We start from the raw sequence: 21,585 nt of genomic DNA on the forward strand, positions 1-21,585 counted from the left end.
AATAAGGAGGTTAAGAAGAGGAAAACCCTAACCTCGAACTTTGTCAGGCATTGGCTTTTCTTTGCATGTCGTCTTGTGTTTGATGAAATTGACACCACTAGGGATAATGCACTCACCTTGTACCACTTTCTTGAAGGAGTTGGGATTGGAGTTTCCCCATTTTTCTTCTCTATTAGAAAATCTCTCCACCATGGCAACCTTATCAACCACAAACGGATGTGAACCACCAACTAGGGCAATCAATGTTGTAGGAACTTTAGGGCTTGGTAAATTAGGGTTAGAGGGATGTGAAGAAGTGGGTTTGCAAGTAACATTGGAATTGCCTTGAAAACTCAGTGATGAGGAGGCCACAAATGCTCCTAAAACAAAGAAAACTTGATAAGTAGGCTCTATGTACAAAGAGGGAAGACCCTATGTGTCAAGTTGCAGATCCAAAAGTTTTAGTATTTTATGGTTTCTCATTTCAATTTGTATATTATGTCTTATGTTTTATTTGGATGGATTGTGATTTCTTTGTTTCTCATTAAGACTTCATAATTTGTTTGAAATGTATACCTTCTTATAGTTCATATTGACTATGTTTAATTACAAATATTCCTTGTTACCTTGTGTGTTCCTATATTACATATTTATAATGTGTTTTATACTACTTATGTTCTATGCTAAAGGTATCTAATATTCATTTACATATCATGCTTAACATGAGGTTCTTAAAACCTCCATGTTATGATTATGATATCATAAGTATGCTTATATGCTTAAGCATATGGATGATCCTTATTACACATATAGGTTATTATTGGAGCATTACTAAGTTAGGATGGAAACACTACTAAGGCATAAACATTACTAATTATTGTAGGGTAGCATTTTTATTGAACTCCTAGGTATTTTCATTTTCAACTTCTTGTATGTGAGGCTCTCCCTACCCTTCTTATCATTGATCAAAGTTCTCTAACTAACCTCTACACCTTTAAAAGGAGCCAACTTAATTTGATTAGATATGTCTTATGTTAATTTATCAAGATACTCAATTAGTTGTAGCAACACTCTTTAAGATAAAGTTGGTGTTACTAGGAGTAAACTCCATGTTAGCTCATTTAGTCTATTTAAACTAAATTTTGTTTCAAAAAAAGGTGACTTAAGTTGGTACCTCCTTTCTTAATAAAACATTTATCAAATTCAATCTTTTGTCAATCAATTTTTTTAAAATTTCATGATCATAATATTAATAACTCTAAAGCATCACATATATTTGAATTTGAACATTATTAAATTTGACATCAATATGGTAGCGCTAGACTCCAGGGACTCCAACTCAAATTTCATGGCTATAAACATATGCCTTGTCTTATCAATATTTATCACTCCTAATTCACATAGGCAACACACAAGCTCATTGCAGCTGGAAGTCTATGACAATGGACAAAGTCTCTTTGGACAGTTGCAACAACACTTTTACTAACATTTTGAAATGATTAGGACCAGTTTATTAGTCAGACAAATCTACTAAAATGTTCAAAATAATCAAGGAACATATTAAAAATTAAACCTAAATTTTGATATGCCATTATTACAACAAAGTTGCCTCTGCAATACTAAATTCATGTAAATAAATAACATGGATATTTCATGATTACAAATAAGTGTATTTTTTACATGGGATATTTCATGATTACGAAGAACTATCTAATTAGAGGTAGACAAAAGAAAGTTTTGTAACATTTTATTGTAAAAATTATCAAGTAGTGTTGCTTCATAAATGCAATCCATGTTAGATCGCAATGGTAAATTGTGAATCTTTTATTTTGGAAGTCTTGAATTGGAATTCATTCCAACTTAATAATTTATCTTACAATCTATCAAAAATTACTCTAAAATTAGATAACAAACAAACAAATCTCTTTGCAATTTCTTGGTGTTCATTTCCAATTGCCATTATTTGATGGTTCTAAAAATAAAGTGTGGTGCATTATACTCTTAAAAATCACATTTTCCTTCCACATACCTATGTTGCTTTCTTTGGAGCTTAAGAGTTTGCAAGAAAGCAGGTTTACACCTTTGTTTTCAATTAAATATAAAGATAGAGTCTATTTCCTCTATCTTATCAAATCCTTGGGAAGTTTGCAGATGAACATGTATAGCTTTTAGTTTTAATAGATTAATTGAATAATTAAACTAGAGCGGTAGGAAAGGGCATTCTACTTGAATTGTCCTTGGCTTAATTGTATGAAAAAGAAAATTGTTGTTCTTTCATTTCTTATAATGTTAGTACCTAGTTCATCATAAATTGTTTTATATTTTTTCTAATTTACAAAAAAAACTAATTCATATTAAAAATAAAATAGAAAAATAAATAAAATCCTTCATAAATCTTTGTAAATGTTTTATTATTATTTTTGCTAAAGTTTTTCTTTAAATAATTAGGAAATCTTTATGACAAGAGCAAATGATTTGCTATGGTCATTGCTGTTTATTTAGAGGGAAACATTAGCAAAATTTCTTGAAGACACAATAAAAGACCTTGATATTAAAATCCAAATAATTTTATAGCTACATTTCTAATAGGAAGCTTTGAAAAGAAATATCTAATTTAAAATAAAATAAAAAGTTGAAAAAAGTTCAATTTTAAAATAAACTCTCATCTTAGCATGGTTTCAACCCCTCAAACACAAACATAAACAGTTCCTTCTTTTTCAAATAGGAGTGGCACCTATTCTTGGTACCAGGACTGGAATTTGACGGTCACCCCTGCCTGTCATATGATTTTTTTATGACGGCAAAATTTTTTTTATGACTTTCATTCTACGTTTTGATAAAAAACTTGATTGTCAATTTTCATTTTAACTTTAAATATTCTATAAATTAGAAAATAATAATAGTAATTAGTAATATTTGCAAAACTCTCTATGAATAACTTGTAATTATAAATTAATACTATATACAATATCATAAAAGAAGCAGGTTTCTAAGTTCATGTATGTTACTTTAAGAGATTTTTAAATTTTATATTTTTAAAAATAAATTTTAAAGTTTATTATATTGTATTTCGATAAGATTATAACTTAATATAAATATGTATTCACCAAAATAGAAACATAACTAAACAAGCAAAAAAATAGAAACATCTATAATATAAAATAATATATATTTATCATACATATATATTATACAAATTATGAAATCACATTTATGTATAATATTAAATATAATACTAAATTACCTATAACAAATATTGATGATTTAGTAATAGATTTAGTTGTCATATTGATGGTTCTCTAAAAAATTAGCCTATCAAACCATACGGTCTTACAATTTTTTACCCTGTCATATACGATTAAAAAGTGCAAAAACAACCAATACAACCATCAAATTCCAGGCCTGCTTGGTACATCTATTTCTTATCAAATGGTGTTTTTTATTTGGTGCATGATTAATTGATTCTTATACAGTTTATGTCCAACAAATTAACTAGAAAATAGGAATTGTCATGATTGATTTTTAAAATTGTTTACAAAAAAACTTTAGCTTACTCCATTCACATTCGTCCATGAAGAACTAACAAAAACATTAGTTTCCTCTCTTGAGCAAATAAAATTTTGACACATATTTTCTTAAAAATGCATAATTACAAAAGAAGAATATCCCTAACATTGTCGTATTTGATTACTAAATTATTTTTATGAGCACTATAATTACAAAAGAAAACTATCCCTATCATTGTGGTATATGAATACGAATGCCTTGACTTTAATTGAACTCATCTATTTTCCCTCTTAAGAGTATGCATTTTTTTAAAAAAAAATTAATATGTCAACAGCCGGCCGTGCCTCTCAAGAAAAGAATATTTTGCCTTATTAAAATGGAATATTTAATAATATTCTTTATAGACTTCCAAGTCTCTTGAGAAAAGAATATTTTGCCTTATTAAAATAGAATATTTAATAATATTCTTTATAGACTTCCAAGTCTTCCGTCCAAATATTAAATTGTTTTAGACGATATTCATGGCGAGATTTTTGATGGGCCCGGTCAATGTCGTCATCTATGTCGAGAAGATTCCGGACTTCAAAAAAACTCCTCTTTCTTCGATGTTTTCCTTATTATGTGGGTTATTTTTGTCCGCTTGGCTTCAAATAGCTTTCGCCTTTAAATAAATGGTGATTTCCATCACAATATTGAATTCCGGTTATTTATCCTTTTTTAACTTTCATATAAATCAAGAATTTCTGTATAGGTTGTTTTTGCCTTTTAATTATGTGAGAATTGGTCTAGGGAGACATTATTTGATAGAATTTTGTTTTTATTATTATTTTAATAAGGATTTTATTAAGTGTACTTGAAAATTTTGTAGGATTGTGTTTCGAGATTTAAAGATTAGTACTATAGAAATATATGTGTCGGGCAAGAGTCTACAACACAATAGTAAATTATGTCTGTTATCTATTAGATCTTGGATTGTTAACAAATAATAATAATTAATCATATATGTCTTAAGTCACCTTAGCACGATCTAGAAGAGGGAAACCCAAAATCAAATAACCACAAGATCTGCATCATGACAATAATTTCCACCAACTAATTAAAAATAAAATTAATCTCTCCTATTAGTTCTCCCAAGATATTATGAGAAAATTTATGGACTTAATATTATTATACATTTGTACATTTTTGCAAGATCATGACCAACCAAGTTTGTTTTCTCTCCAAAAGTTCCTAACTCTAAATTTGACAAAATTTATATTAGATCTAGGGATTCAAGTGTCTTTTAATTGTGATGGTTAAGTCCTTTTATTCCAAAGTGTCTTCAATTTCCCATTTCTTGTAAAACAAATTGTAACACTTTATTAAAAAAATGTCTTTTTGGATAAATTTGTAGTCAATTTTAAGTGATTTGGTCTCTTATAAATACAATGGAACTATCTATTTCTTTCTCAGAGCCTCCATCTTTGGAGAATGTGAATGTCAGACTGACATAACACAAAAACTTGAGAATATGGATGTTGTGGTTTCCCCTCCCTCTATGGGTTGGGATCTTGTAGGTGATCTTTCTAGTATGGTATTGTATATTTCTCCAGATGGGCCTGATGTTGATGCTTTGGTTTGGGAGAAGGAGGCTTCTTTGGTGGAGGAAGGTTGGACAAAGGTTAAAGAAAAAATGCAAATGATCCCAATAGTCCTCTGATTGGCTTCTTCGATCACACTCTTTTGGGACTAAAGGGTCCTAAATGGTTTTATGAAGTTGTAATTTGGTGGCAGAAGTAAACTGTGTTATCTATGAGGCCACCCTAGTCACTTTTTTTGGTTGGTGACCTATTTCTCCTCTGGTCTATTGTATCTTTTGTTTGGGCTCCATTGAATTTTTTTGATGGGTAAAGGGTTTCAAGCACCCTTCAAAACCTATTTTACTTAATCAAAAACAAAAAAACCTTGAGAAGAAACTTGATCCTATTTGAAAATCTAAATATTGTATATTGGACTTGAATTGTCCTACTTCAGTGTCATACAAGATTCAACAATTAATTATCATCAACTTAAATCATCTTAAATTAAAAATAAAGTTATAGCTATATGAATTCACCAACATTTAGAAGACAACATTAAATTGTATATGTATATGTATATTTACATGAACATTTATAAACATTTATAGACACACACATAGACATAGATACATACATGTGAGCTTAAACACCATGGTGTGTGCTCACACACATACATGGCACAGGCATGTATATGTTATGCATAACACAAAATGATTAGTGTTAGAAAAATTTAGTGGTATGGAAGATTGAGTTTATATATAGCAATAGTTCCATCAAAAAGCCCTGACTTGAATAGTAAGAGACAAGTGACACCTAACAACTACAAGTCAACAAGTTGAATGAAATATAACTTGCATATGCTCTCGTCAATCAATGAGATGATGTGTACTTAAGTATATTTAAATTAAATAACTAGGTAAACTTAATATAAGATACAGATGGGATAATTAAACCAACCATGATTTTTATTGTTTTTATTTAAACAATATATAAATAAATACTTAAAACTATATGAACTTCTCAAGAATCTGTGGAAATCAATATGCTTACTACATCCATAAGAAATGATTGAGACCATCTTTGAATTACCAACTCTTTAGGTTAAATATTTTATTTTTAGTAGACATTTGATTTAATATTAGATATATCATTGAAATATATTAGCTTGTTTTAAAATAAAATATTTATTTGATTAGAAAATAAAATTATAAGATATTATGAAAATAAATAAATACTTACAAGCAATATTGAGTTCTCAAGAACCCATGGAAAGCAATATGCCTACTACATTCATAAGCAATGATATAGATGACCTTTTAATTGTCTAATTCTTTAAGTTTTTTTTTAATAAACATTGGATTCAATATTTGATATATCATAACAAAATACCAATTGCATTAGAATAAAAGATTTATTAAGCTGAGAGGCTTTCTATAGTGGCAACAATCTTCAATGTAAACATTTTCTATTTTGAAAAAAAATTGACATTCATTTTACATGTCAAAAAACAAAATAGAAATGTGCATTTTTTTATTGAATATGATTTTTTTTAAATCTGTACATGGTGAAATAAATCATTGTCTAAATTTGATTTGCTAATTTTTCAGTCTCATAAAACTTTATGTATTAATCTCAAGACATGTTCATTTGAATACATTATTTACTAAAGCTATATTAATTCTTTTGAAATTAGATACCTCTCGGCTTATTTTACAAAAAAATAAATAATTTTTTTAGGTATGCTAGTTTAATCACAAAACTATCTAATTAAATATGATGAAAATAAATACTTATAAACTATTTTGGCTTCTCAAGAACCCATGTAAAGCAATATGCTTACTACATTCATAAGCAATGATTTAGACCTCCTTTAATTGTCTATTCTTTAGAATTTTTTAAAAAATGAATATTTAATTTAATATTAGATATACCATTAAAAAAAAATACTAATGCTTCCATTAGAACACAAGGTATATTTGATTACAAAAAAAATTGACAAGATATGATGAAATATCACAGACCTTGTACAATCATAAACATTGAGTAAATAGAGAACTTTTTTGGAGAGACTATAAAAGAAAATAATGTGTGGAGTCTTACACACTTATGAAGAAACCAAGCTCTTTTTTTGGGGGGTGTGGAGAGGAGGGATCTAGAGATAGCTCATAAGTTGCCTTGTTTCAAAAGATGTACCCTCAAAATAAATCAATGAACATTCACTATCATGTTCTTGTACTTACACATACTAGTCCAAAAATTACTTTACTAATGCAAGACTAAATTCTATAACTATCTTTCTCTTACTTACAAATAATAGTATGACAATTACTTATTATACAAGAAGACACTAGTATAACAATTACTTATTATACAAGAAGACATAAAAAATAACTAGGACTTCACACCAAGGGCTTTCCGTGTAGGACCAACAAACAAGTCTTTAGATTTTATCATGCCAGGAAGGCAGCCACAAAATGTTCCAAAGGGAAATTGTCCCACCGCTGTATTTCTTCCCAAACTCACCATAGCCATAGGAGGACTTGCTTTGTAGGTCTTTAATTTGGTTTCCTTGGGGTTTCTAGAGAGCTTCTTTATATTCTCTGCAACAATTTGTGCATGTTTTTGGGCACAAAATCCTTGTTTAAGTTCCTGCATCAACACTTCAAATTATCAGTAGTATTTAACCTAAGAAAACATAATATATAAGTTACAATGATAGTGGCTATGCTTTTAGAGACCCAGCATATAAACTAATCACCAAATATCTCTCATCAACAACTATTAGGTCATCTTTAACTTGCTTCTAGATTTTGATTGCATAAGGAGATTCTACATTTTGGATCACATTTATGTATCTCCTTCCACTCTTGAAAATCTTAATTATTTATATCAATAAATTCAATGGGAATGTCAAAAAAATAGATATATGATCAAAAGTGAACCCATTTAGTTGTTGGCATTAGCAAATGTTGCATTTGTCTTATATCCAGAATTTGCCAGAGGTTGGATATGTTGATTCGGAATTAGGTTTTGTTGACCAAGAAAAATGAAAATGAAAATTTGATTCAATTCCGATTCCAATTGACAATTTCAATTCTACCTCTTGAACTGGAACTAACAAATCCTCATTTCGAACCAAAATGAGAATTCAAAACTTATTCCATTTCCAGTATGATGCATCTAAATTGAGAACTATTTTCTTTTCAAATTTGTTCCTACCAATTAGTTTTAATTTGCCTTAAACCTCATTATCAACAGAATTAGAACCAAGCATATTCTATAATGCTTACCTTGACATTGATGATATCCCCTGCAGCAAAAACATTAGTCTGCCCCTCCACACGCAGAGAGCTATCCACCTTGACAAAACCATGTTCGTCTACAGCGCCCGCAAATGTTGAATCCTTGAACCAAGATGTGCCCATTCTCTTGCCAATGCAAACAAAGTGGGAATCTGCATTGATGATCTTCTCACTGCTTGTAGTAAAGCTTGTTGTGGTCTCAGAAATGCTGTTCAAATCAATGCGTTCGTTGAGGTGCACTTCCACTCTCTTAGACTTGAGCCACGAGAGAGCCTTTCTTGATGCCTTTTCCCCCACAAATTCAAGAAGCCTGGAGCCAGCATGGATGAGGACCACTTTCTTCTCTGGAAAGTCTATCGCTATCTCTCCTGCCAGTTCCACTCCAGTTGGCCCCCCTCCAATTATCAGGACTGTTTTTGAATCCTTAATCTTCTTATTGTCTGCAAGAAAGATACATTCAAATTAGGCAACTGCTGCTTTTCTATGTAACAGCAAGTTCTTAATGAAAATTTAAATAAACTTAATATAAAGAAGCACATTCAAATCCACAATTCTCATTACCCACAATTTCTCATGACTGAAAACCCCCAATTTATAAATTCTAAACCTCAAATCCAGATCATATTTATCCATGAGATGTTTTGATTTAGGATGAGTACAAAACAGAATTCAAGAAAAGATACAATGACTGTAGAATGAACCATTCAAGCTCAAGACAGATGATTTTAGTGTTATAAATAAGGAAGATATTTTATGTAAACATACGAGGCTGGAAAAGACGAGAAAGAGGCAGGCTGGGTGATCAACTGCTAAAAAGAGATCAATAAAGCAAGCCATTTTTTGGATTCAAATTGTGTGTTTTGATGGCATCATGTTTCAGACCACACCATGTGATCTATCTTTTCACTTTTTCTAATCCTGAACTTTCTCATCCTGCTGATGGTTTACGTAGTAGTGTGATCCGTTATGTTGATGCTAAAAAACCGTATGTCCTTCTAAACCCTAAATCCAAATTATATTTGTCCATGAGATGTTTTGATTTGGCATGAGTGCAAAACAGAAATTTAGTGAAAATGTAAAGATAACCAGTTCAAGAAAAGATACAATGACTTTGGAATGAACCATTCAAGCTCAAGACAGATGGTTATAGAGTCATAAATAAGGAAGAGATTCTATGTAAACATAAGAGGCTGGAAAAGACAAGAAAGAGGCAGGCTGGGTTATCAACTGCTAATTATTGTTCGTCCAGTATAAAAAGAGATCAATAAAGCAAGTTTTTTTTGGATTCAATTGTGTGTATTTTTTAACATCAAAGTTTCAGATCACGCTGTGTGATCCATCTTTTTACTTTTTCTAATCCTACACTCTCTCATTCTGATGATGGATGTTGATGCTAAAAAATACACACAATCAAATCCAGAAAAAAATATGTTTTACAAATAGAGTGTAGAAGTCTGATAATATTAATTAAAAGATCAGTAGCTAAGGTGCCAAAGGTCCACTTTTTCCTATTTTCAGGATTGAAAAAGGCTTAGAAGTTGAACAATTCAAATCTAAAAAACTTCTCATTTTTTGGTAAATCATTTTGAAATTTTGCTTTTGGATGAAATTGAAGATTGATGATATGTTCGCATGAACCAAATTCCCTATATACTCAAGAACAAGACTAACCAAATGTTGTAATTTATATACCTTCTCCAGACTATTTTTTTGCAGAAGGTAATGTAGTTCAGCAATTCAAATCTCAAAATTTCTGATTTTTCTGTAAATCAAATTGAAAATTGATGATGGGTGAAACTAAGGATTGACAATATGTTCCTATAAATCTGATTTATAAATCTATTGGACTAACTGTTAACATTTCTCTTCAGAATTCATGATGTGGCTTAACCACTTAACGTGTTCTATAAATCATATGGTTGTATTGAATGTTAACAAGTCGATCTTTTGACATAATGGCAAAGATGACAGCTAACAGAATCAAATTCCCTGTATATACTCAAGAACGAGACTAATCAAATGTTGTAATTTATATTCCTATTTCAAATCGTTTGACTCTCTCTGCTTTTCAAAGGTTTGCAGAAAAACATTGTAGTTCAGCAATTCAAATCTAAGAAAATTTCATTTGCTGTAAATCAAATTGAAAATTGATGATGGGTGAAACTGAAGATTGATGATATATTAGCATGAATCAGATTTCCTATATAGATGCTCATGAATAGGACTAACCAATTGTTGTAATTTATATACCTGCTTCAAACTATCTGAATCTATCTGCCTTTTAAAAAAATAGAAAGCATCGTAGTTGACAAATTGAAATTAAAAAATTTCTCATTTGCTGTAAATTATATCGAAAATTTAACATTATCAGATTTCCACAATCTATTGAAATGTATGAATTATTTCTGAATTTGATTCTTAAATTCTCTCATTCTGATGACAGATCACAGAGTGTGATTCGAAATGTCGATGTTAAAAAAACATACACAATCAAATCCAGAAATAATTCATACAATTATATTGAAAATTGATGATGGGTGAATTGAAGACTGATGATATGTTCCCATAAGTCAAATTTCCTAAAAACACAAGTACAGTACTAACTAAATGTTGTAATTTATTTACCTTCCTTAAACTGGTTGAGCCTCTCTGCCTTTGTAGGAGGGCCATCATAAGCAGTTCCAGTGGCAAGCACCAGATAATCATACTTCACTTGTTCCCCTGACGAAGTGATGACAGCCTCCTCTGTAACACCTGTTACAGCAGATATGATAAGCTTCCCACTTTTCAAATACTCCTCATGTAGAAACACACTTCTTTCCCCGAAGCTTGGCTCCACCATGCATCTTAACTTCGCCCATGGGATCTCAAAATGATCTTTCCTGTTTGAGCAAAACCAAATCCATATGAATTGGCTTGATTTCATGTCTGCTACTAACAAAAACAAAAAAATTAAGGAAGACTTATAAGTTAATTTCAAAATAATCTTTCCTCTTTCATACACAGCAAAAATAAAACCTTATGAATTGCTTAATTCCATCTCTGCCATTAGCAAAGATGAAAAATTTAAGGGAGACATATAACATACGGATCAATGAGAGTGACATCAGCATAGCTTTCCAAGGCCTTAACAACATTGGCACCTGCTATTCCCCCTCCCACAACAACCACCCTCTTCTTGTGCATTGCTTCCATGATAGATATGTCTATATACTGTGTATGCTTCCTAGTGTGTTGATAGATATTCACTGTGTATACTGCAGGAAGATAATGGTGGAGGAAGAGAATGTTGGGTGTTAAAATAGCTGGAGTGAGCGGGGAATGCGTGTATTGGGGGTTCCTGACAGGTTGGCATGGTAGGCGTATAAAACCTAGTTGGTGTTCTAGATGGTCAGCGCCCCACTATACCTGCTTACAGTTATGGGTTGATGACGTAATCATGTAGGTCATTGAGATGGTCAATTTTAAGATAGCCGAGTCTAAAGCTACCTCGAGGGTATAAGGTTTCATTAAATTGTGTTCCCATTTATTTTCTACACCACTTAAAAAATTACAAATTAGCAGCATAATATAATGTGTTGTATTTTACTGTGGAGGTAGATTATGAAGATAATATTAGTGAAAAATTTTCATAAAATGTAAATTTGGATTTTCATGCGAATGTGGATTATGAAGATCATACTAGTGAAAAATTGTCATGAAATGCAAATTTGTGTTTTCATACGAACGTGTACTTATATGCTATTTTCTATGGAGGATACCCTGTCCACAAAATTGTGTGCTTCTTGACAAAGATCTTCAAAGAAAAATTGACAATGAAAAGAACTTAAAAATTGCTATCTATGTTGGTCTTGGTCCAATGGACTAATAGTCTCATGGAACTCAATAAAACACACTCATTCATTCTTTTTATAGTTTCATTCTTTTAACTAGTCTCAATTTTAGAATTGTATTAGTAGGACCAAACAAGCTTCCTATGCATTGTTGAGGATGTACTTTTGACTGTGTTTATTGATTAATTGAAAATTAGAATACAATATGTTTATTTTTTAATTAATTAACAAAAAAGGTCAAAGGTACATCTTGGATGTGCATAGATATTATTGATAATGGTTTTAAAACATGGAGATACTTGTGCTCTTGTCATGTAATCCTTATTTTATGGTTTAGTTGTTTGGTGAGTTATTAAGATTGATAGATGATATACTTATATGATAATTTTTTTAAAATGAATTAGATTGGTTCTAGATCAAGTTTGTCAAGTATAAGTTATTAGTTAGAATAATAATTTACACATTATCGCAATGAATTAAAAAATGAAGGAAGAATCTTTACAAGTAATGTTAATCTTTAATAAATTTCTTTAAAATAGACTTTGGAATTTCTTCAATATGATTATTGAACAATGTCTCAAGTCAAGATTAATCATCTAGACTTTTACTTTTAAACATGGTGGTCTTAATACCTTGATACACATAAATATCAATCAAAATGTTTTCATAAGCTTTAAGAGTTACATCAAATATTTATCAATTTAAATGAGTGAAAATTCAAGATGGAACCCAAAATTAGTACAGGATGGCAAATCTCTTTCCTTGTCATTTTATCACTAGACATGTTCTTAAGCTCCTCATAAACAAGATGAGCACTAATAGCAGTCAATCGATATTAGATTAAACCAATAAAGTAACACCCTTAGTTATGGATTTAGAGCATATTAGTTAGCATTTATGAATTATGGTAGAAGTCTACTCTCAAAATAAATTTAGAAAAGCTTATTAAAAATTTTCAATGTCATAACTACCTAAAAATGAGCTATAAGAAACAAGTTGAATCATGATGGATGTATGTGAGTGATCTCCTTAATTCTTAAAAACTCTCTTTATTCTTTCCTTTCTAAGAAAATGACACAATGTCAATTAAGAAAAAGAATTACAAATTGTTGTAAACTTTGAATTTCTTAAATGACTAATTGAATGAAACAAGATATGTCAAACTTAGAAATGTATTCCTTATTAGCACATAAGAACCACTTATCCATGGACAAGTTCCACATAGCATTAACACGTTGATAATATAAACATGAAGAAAAATCTCAATCATGTTACTATTATAGCCTTGTTTCATGTGCCACAATAAAATTGGAGATAGATTATATTAGAATTTTATAATAATAAGTGATCTTATTTTTTGTAACAAAGTTCCCTCCCATGAAGGGTGTCAATTAGAGAGATTAGATTTCCACAATCCATTAAAATTGTTGGTAATTGCTTCTAGATTAGATTGTGTTGAAATTTTTACCATCAATGTTTCGTATCACACTACATGATTGATCATTAGGATGAGAGAGCAAGAGCTGCAAAAAACACAGTGAGTTGCAGATTGTGACTGACTCCAAAGATATGAGGGACTACATGGAGAGAGAAAGCACACAAACCAAGGGAGGAAACCCTAAAGAACTTTAAAAATGAAAGTAAATAAATAAAAGGACAAAATGAAAAAACAATAAGAAGATTACAAAAATAAAAGCAAAAGTAAAATAATAAATAAAGACAAAAGAAGACCATGGAGAAGACCATGCAAACCACACAAACACGGAGCCCAAGATGCTATATGCACACACACGTATACACACACACACACACACACACACACACACACACACACACACACACACACATGTACTTATGTATGTATATATATAGATGCATATACATAAATATCTAACTGTGTGTGTGTGTGTGTGTGTGTGTGCGCGCGCGTGTGCGTGTGCGCATTTAAAACCCCAACAAATCCTAAGGAAAATTTAAAAAAATTAAAACATTAAAAATAATAAAATTACAATTCAAATTAAAAAATAATAAAATTAATAAATTAATAAAAGTAAAATAAATTATATATATGTATGTATGTATATATGTAATAAATGTATAAATATATAAATAAGTAATAAATAAATAATAACAACAATAATAAAATAAATAAATAAAATAAATAAAAAAGAAAGAACATGAAAGAAAACGCCAACACTCAAAAAACAACAAATTAACAAGAAAGGATGAAAGTGAGAGAAGAAACGAATGAAAAACCAACAACCCAGCCTAGGACCTAGACCTTAAATCAAAGGCACTATCCGAGAGGAGAAGCACAAACCACAAAGCACACAAACAACTAGAAAGGAACAAGAAGCATACATCAAACACAAAAGAGACACCACCATAGAGGAAGGAGCACAAACTGCCAAAGCCGAGGCTGGGGGATGCGGGAAGAGAAAGCCACAGAAATCAAACGAAGGAGGAGAGGCATAGAGGCAAGAGGGAAAGAGGGGGGGGGGAAGAAGATTAACCCTTAAGTCGATCTTGGGAGGCAAGCATAGGCTGCCATGCTAGGTTAAGGGTCTAACCATCATCACGATTAAGGTTGATGGGGCGGTTGTTGATTTCAATGGCTTCCTTGAGCTTTCTTTTAAAAAAATTGTCCTCTTTGGCAAGGATTTGTGTGTTTTCCAAGCAAATGTGATGCTTGGTTGAAAAGGAATGCTCAGCTAAGGCCGACTTGTAGACCTTATCATGTTTGATGTCGACACTGTGCTCTTTGTTTCGAGTGTGGAAAGAGCGGCCCGTTTCACTAATATAAGGCGTGCCACAGGAATAGGGCACTTTGTAAACTCTTGAGCTAGAATAAATATCTCTAGAGTCCTTGATAGGAGGGACCCCGTTCCTGAGCCTAGAGAGAGGTTTGAAAGCTACACGTGAACCTTTCTTCGACAAGATCTTGGAAATTTTTTGGGAGATGCCTTCCACAAAAGGGAGGGAGGCATTCAAAACACGAGGCGGGAGGGAAGGTTTGGGATTAGATAAAGACAAATGGAAGGACTCAACTTCCTTTCGGGCCCTCAAAATTTGCTTGTGAGAATAGCCACTGCGTCTAAAGACTTGACGAAGATGGTTAAGTTCTAGATTAAGGAAGTCGGTGTCACAAATTCTATGGGTTCTCAAAGCAAGGGTCTTAAGAATGCCAACTTTTTGGCTAGGATGGTGGTGGGAGGATGAATGGGTGTACAAATCTGTATGCGTACCCTTACAAAAAAACATGACGACCAAGGGATCCATCAAGTTTCCTGATGAGAAGGACGTCAAGGAAAGGAAACTAATTATTCAATTCAACATCATTGGTGAAGGAGATGCACTGAGCAATGTTGTTGATGTGTTGGTGGAATTCGTCTAATTTGTCCAATCCATGAGGCTAGCACACATTGGTGTCATCCACATATCGTTTCCACCACTTAGGTCTAAGGGGGAAAGATCGAAGGGCTAGCTCTTCGAAGTGTTCCATGTAAAGGTTGGCAATGACAGGGGGTAGAGGTGAGCCCATGGCTACTCCATCGACTTGCTTATAGATGATGCCTTGGAAGGATAAAAAAAGTGGATTTGAGGCACAACTCCACCAAGCTGGCGAGCTCCATATTGGTCTTACGCTTCACAATCTCAATGGAATCTAGGATTGGGACCTTAGTGAAGAGAGAGACCGCATCAAAGCTCACCAAGATATCATTACTTTAAAGATGTGCATTCTTGATGAATTGAACAAAGTGGGTGGAGTCCTTGACTAAGGAATCCAATGATGAATCACGTAGTGTGATTCGTTTGATGGCAAAAATTTCAACACAATCTAATCCAAAAGCAATTATGAATGATCGCATTTTTTATTTAGGGCTAAAACATGTTTTAAGGGGACCTGAAACCTTATAAAATTATTACAAAAGATATAGTAGTAAAGTCCCAAAATGGATTAGACCTAGACAAAACTAGCCTCCCCACAACCAAAAGTCAACAAACAACTATTCACACCCACACAAACCTAACCACTAGAACAAAAGAGACAGGCAAATAAAAAATCAAAAGATTGAAGACTTGATTTGCCCCGAGGGAAAGAAACCCTCATCCAATTAACACAACGAAAACACTAGGATTTTCCTTTACCTCCCTTTTTTGGGGAGCAAAGCTTCATGTTGAACAAAGGAGAGGATTTCTTATGATGTTTTTCGGTAACTAGGATCTACCCCTCCTCAACCAATGAAAATGCCTCTTGCAAATTCAGAATAAGACTATCTATTGTAGCAGATCCAGGAATCGAAACATGGATAGAGCTAGCAACTACAAATCTAGCATAAGGCAAAATAGCAACAGAATCAACACTATTAGAAACCCCAACACAAACAACCTCCACCAGCACAAGGGAACCCACAATAGCACCAGGGAAATCAAAGGAAACATTTGAAGATTGAAGGCCAATAGTGATAATAGGGCAACCAGGAGAAATTACCAGCATACCCTATAGGAACTTAACCAGTGCTAGTACCACCAAAAACAACATCCAAACTAGCCACCACACTACCCACAACAACACTACTAGCATCAGTGAAAGTAGGAATAGTAGGAACATGCGCAATAGTGGGGGAAACCTGTGCAACCTTCTTAGCAATAGTATAATGTTTAGAAGAAGCCTTTTTTTCATTGAGCCACTGAATGCCTAGTGTTGTAGCATTTTCTACATTTGAAGGGAATACCTTCATAGTCCAAAGTCCGAACCCAACTCCCATAAGGAAGCTCAACTTTAATTTTCTCAGGAAAACCATTAGAAATATCCACCTCAACAAGGATTCTCATGTAAGTGGAATGCAAGATATCTGATGAGTCTTCATCAACCATCAAGAACTCATCAATCGCTTCATCCATAACTTCCAATAGGGAATCAACCCAATGATGAAAAGGTAAGGAAGCCTAACCCAAATTGAAAACTTGGTAAAAGATTCAGTAGGAGGGGAGAAATCAAGGTGCCAAGATTTCACCATCAACAGGTGGTGTTGAGTTGACCGAGCAAAAGAAGGGCCACAATGTATCTTCTTTCAATCCTTAGTGTCATCAAACTTAGCTATAGAAAAAACCTTGGTCATGGGAAATGTTGGAGTTGATGAAAGCTAACTTCGAAGACGCCCAAGATCACCTGCATGTGAGAACCTGTCAAAGAGAAGCCAAGGAGAGGAAGAGCATGGAGCAAGGGTAAAACCCTAAATGAACACGAGAGACCACAAGATATTGAAACACAATGAAAATGTATTTACAATGAGAAGTGATAATGTGTTACAATGAGAGAGCTCGAATATAAAAAGCTCATGGAAGCTTGTAGAACAAGCTGGAAGGTGGTAGAAGATAAGGATGACAACTCAGCACATATCCACAAAAGGTGGAACATCTTAGAAGGGAACAAACTCCCGTGTTGTCAACAACTAACCACTACATGCATTAAATACAAAATATTAAATAAATGCATTTACCTAAGTAAGCTTAAGTAATAGAATAAATAATAAATAATTAATTATTTACTCTAACACCCCCCCTTAAGTGCAACTTAGGGAAATGTCTTAAGCTCACAAAACTAAGATGAATGCAGAATGGGTCCCGACAACGAGGCCATTTTAGGTACCCAAGTACAATGCAATAAAATGCAACCTCTAAAAATGGGGAAAGAGAAAAAACTACGTAGGAAAAACCCTCCCCCAAAAAGAGGTAACCTAGTGAAGAACTGAAGAAGTCTCCAACTAGGGGAATGTCCCCTAAAACAGGAACAATGAGTGATCATGAAGAAGCATCACTGAAGCATGAAGAAGCCGCAAATCTGTCAAATTGTTGATCTGAAGAACCTCCATGGAAAAAAAAGCACGAACCGAGCATGTCTATATGGTAGATGATCCATCTCACCGAAATGCATAGGTAGCCAGCCACTGCAATCACCTTGTACATAGGATCAACCACTGAATACATAGTTCACACTATCGAACCATCGAACCACGGATACATTAGAACAATAGCATAACCCCCCTCTTAATGCAGACGGGGTGTGATGACAGGCAACTAAGAAGGTGGGCCAAAGTCTCCTGCAAACGAACCAAGAAGGACGAGAGAGGAAAAGAGGTACAGACACCTATAAAGACACGGTCAAACTGACTCTGCGTGGGCTAATGTCGTGGAAGGGACACTCACTTGACAAATGGAGAATGCCTAAAACAACAAACAACTATCCCCCCCATGGTGCTTTATGAAAATAGTGTATATACAACTGACTCAAAACAACGTTCATGACTCCCAGAATGCAAAAGTGGCACTTTATCTCAGTGCGATACAAAAAAGTGCTCCAAAATGATAGCTACAATGATCAAAACTAAAAACAAGCTGCAACAAAACAAAGTACAGCCTAAAACAAAGGAAACCATGCCAGGAAAATGATCCTCGGGCCTAAAACACTCAAGATATCCACCATATAGCAAAAATGCCAAAACTATGATAGAAAGAGCATGGGCCAAAAATTGAAGAAAAGGACCACATTTCTGGAAAGGTGACAGAACCAACTTTCCAAAAATATAAAGTTTTCAAAAAAATGACATCGAACGCAAAAGATATGCTTGTCGGAGTAAAAAACACAACTACGGACTTCAACTGAAAAAACGAACAATGAAAAAACATCAAAACCTAAAAATATCTGCACCAATGTCTCCGTCTCGGAACCGGCTTTTCAATGCTTCTTTCAGATCGGAAAAATACGTCTGTATGCTCAAGTTATGGCCAAAAAACCAATAGTAGCTCTAAAACAGAACCTAAAGGAGAGGTGCAAGGAGGATGTTGATGCAAGGATGACATCATGCTGACGTCAGCAAGTCACGTCATTAAAATTGACGGCTTGCAAGCCATCGCCGCAAAAAGAAGAAGCCACGTGGCAGTGCCACATGGACGCCACGTGGCAGGTACGAGTGACATGGCAGGGTCCACGTGGCATCTTGCCACGTGTCACGCGCAGAATGTTTGACCAGGCAACTGTCGCTGCTGACCGGACTGCTGACTGGTGCTGCCAACCGTGCAAAAAGATGACAGAGCAGGCACGCAGGCGGAGCAGGGTGGCGGCAGGCCGAGCGGAGCACAGAGGCTGAGGTGGCTGTAGTGGTGGCTTCTTCCGGCAGAGCGGCACCACCGGGGTGGTCCGCGGGCGGTGGACGAGCCGCAACGGCTCTGCGGCAGCGCTGCTAGTGGCAGTGACCGGCGAGCTACGTGGCAGCGGCCGCTGGGTGGCGCGGCGGTGGCCGCCCAGCGGTGCGCACAAATTATATATATATATATATAATCGCCGAGATCATCCATATGACCGTACGGAAGGGCTGGCGGGCAAAAAAATTTTGCCTCCCGAAGCTCTGTCTCCAAAATCGAAAAGCTTTATATGAATCCTAACTGCAAACGGTCTTCTAGATCCAATGGTGATTGTCCGTTTGGCCCCAATGTGCTTCAAAAATTCACTGATCCCCTGAGTTGAAGAAAAAATGCACAAACAAACTAAGGTTTGTGACTTCAAATCACGGTTTCAAAATTCTTCAACGAAGCAGCAGCAGGAAGTCTCTGATACCATGTTGGAGTTGATGAAAGCCAACTCTGAAGACGCCCAAGATCACCTGCATGTGAGAACCTGTCAAAGAGAAGCCAAGGAGAGGAAGAGCATGGAGCAAGGGTAAAACCCTAAACGGACATGAGAGACCACAAGATATTGAAACACAATGAAAATGTATTTATAATGAGAAGTGATAATGTGTTACAATGAGAGAGCCCGAATATAAAGAGCTCGTGGAAGCTTGTAGAACAAGCTGGAAGGTGGTAGAAGATAAAGATGACAACTCAACACATATCCACAAAAGGTGGAACATGCTAGAAGGGAACAAACTCCCGTGTTGTCAACAACTAACCACTACATGCATTAAATACAAAATATTAAATAAATGCATTTACCTAAGTAAGCTTAAGTAATAGAATAAATAATTAATAATTAATTATTTACTCTAATAGAAAAAATATGGACCATACCTAATAAAATAGGCTCCCCCTCTCTGGAGATCCATGCATGCAAATCTTAAAGACTCACAATAGGCCCTAAAAAGAACAAATCACAACATGATCTAAAAGATTGTCGGAAACATCCACAATGTCTTTCACTATGTCCTCCTCCAAACAGAGCAAGAAGGGAGAACAGATAGGAAAGGGATCCATCACTTAGCGATGACCATGCCAATATGTATGGACATGACATGCAACCGATGCAAATATGTTGCACCATAGCCGGTGCCCCTCCTAAGCATGCATGCAAGATACCACCACTTTATTGAGCGTGCTTATGAAGAACTTGCTTTACATACTTCATGGTCAAATCTTAGGCAGCAAAGACTACAAAAGAAAGGTATAATCACAGTACACAATGGCTACATATCAGAAAGAGTGGATACAAGCATAGACTATGACAAGCCAAATGATCATAAATGTCAATCCTTTAGGTTTCCCCATGAGCAATCAAACCCTAGGTGAATATTTGTCAGAGTTGATAATTGATGTTCTTTGTGCTTGCTTAATAAGATATCAAAATAATTTTGCATTTGCTGTGGAACTACGTTCATCCAAAATCATATAACCATTTTTAAGATTTCAAAAGAAAAAAATTTAAAAAGGCGAGAAAGGACTGAACCACGTCATATTCATCAAGAAGCTCCTAATGTGGTCCGCCCTTGAAAGACCAAGTGAATTATCTTAGAACAGGTTTCATAAATGAAGGAATATTACTGCAGTCCTTGACTCCACTAATCAGTCTTAAAATTTTCATTTCCTAGGTGTCCTAAACTTCAGTTCTATTTTGTATACCATCCTCTTGTTAGTTCTACTTTATGTTGCATTATTGCAAGCATGAACAATTGTATTATGCACATGGTTTAGTAAATCGTTTAAGAGAACTATAAACACAGGTTAAGAAAAATGTTCAATTATGAAACTCATCATTCCTTTAACACTGATCATAAGCAGCTCCCATGTTTTTTAGGACACAACTCACAATAAAACAACTGGAGCTAAAAACCAAATGCATCAACAGGCAGTGCTTATCACGGCACAAAATATACTGCTTTATTGAAGATTGAGTTAAGTATCAACCATTAAGAAAAACAGGGTCAGAAATCCAGCCAGAAACAAATCCTAGACAAGGCTCCAATATGCAATTAAATACTACTGTAAATTACTAAATTACACATGGATAAATTTAAGGGGATGTTGTGCAATCCATCAATGTGAAAGTAAAAAATCTAGCATAGCTATGTCGTACAATAAATTGAGGGAGATACCTATAATCCACTATACTAAAGAGTAAATACCAAGCAA

At 33.9% G+C, this 21,585-nt stretch overlaps 1 protein-coding gene across 1 annotated transcript; it reads right to left on the reverse strand.

Annotated features, from left to right (window-relative positions):
- Window positions 1-6,978: 6,978 nt before the first annotated feature.
- Window positions 6,979-11,680, reverse strand: LOC149564061 (uncharacterized). Its single transcript, XM_089827155.1, has 4 exons — window positions 11,436-11,680; window positions 10,973-11,229; window positions 8,336-8,787; window positions 6,979-7,694 (listed from the first exon to the last, which is right to left on the reverse strand). Exons 1-4 carry the CDS (start codon window positions 11,540-11,542, stop codon window positions 7,437-7,439), a joined length of 1,074 nt encoding a protein of 357 aa, XP_089683281.1. The 5' UTR covers window positions 11,543-11,680; the 3' UTR covers window positions 6,979-7,436.
- Window positions 11,681-21,585: the final 9,905 nt, after the last annotated feature.

This window comes from Cupressus sempervirens, chromosome 4 (assembly GCF_028749045.1).
Source record: "Cupressus sempervirens isolate cs-2001-9-10 chromosome 4, ASM2874904v1, whole genome shotgun sequence".
NCBI lineage: Eukaryota > Viridiplantae > Streptophyta > Pinopsida > Cupressales > Cupressaceae > Cupressus > Cupressus sempervirens.

Bases quoted from the DNA above. Each gene is read 5' to 3' on its own strand.
- LOC149564061 (XM_089827155.1), bottom strand. From the start codon at position 11,542: ATGGAAGCAATGCACAAGAAGAGGGTGGTTGTTGTGGGAGGGGGAATA. The intron at 11,230-11,435 runs GTATGTTATATG...TTGCTCAAACAG, and splicing joins GATGTCACTCTCATTGATCC to GAAAGATCATTTTGAGATCC. The intron at 8,788-10,972 runs GTAAATAAATTA...TCTTTCTTGCAG, and splicing joins GCTCAACCAGTTTAAGGAAG to ACAATAAGAAGATTAAGGAT.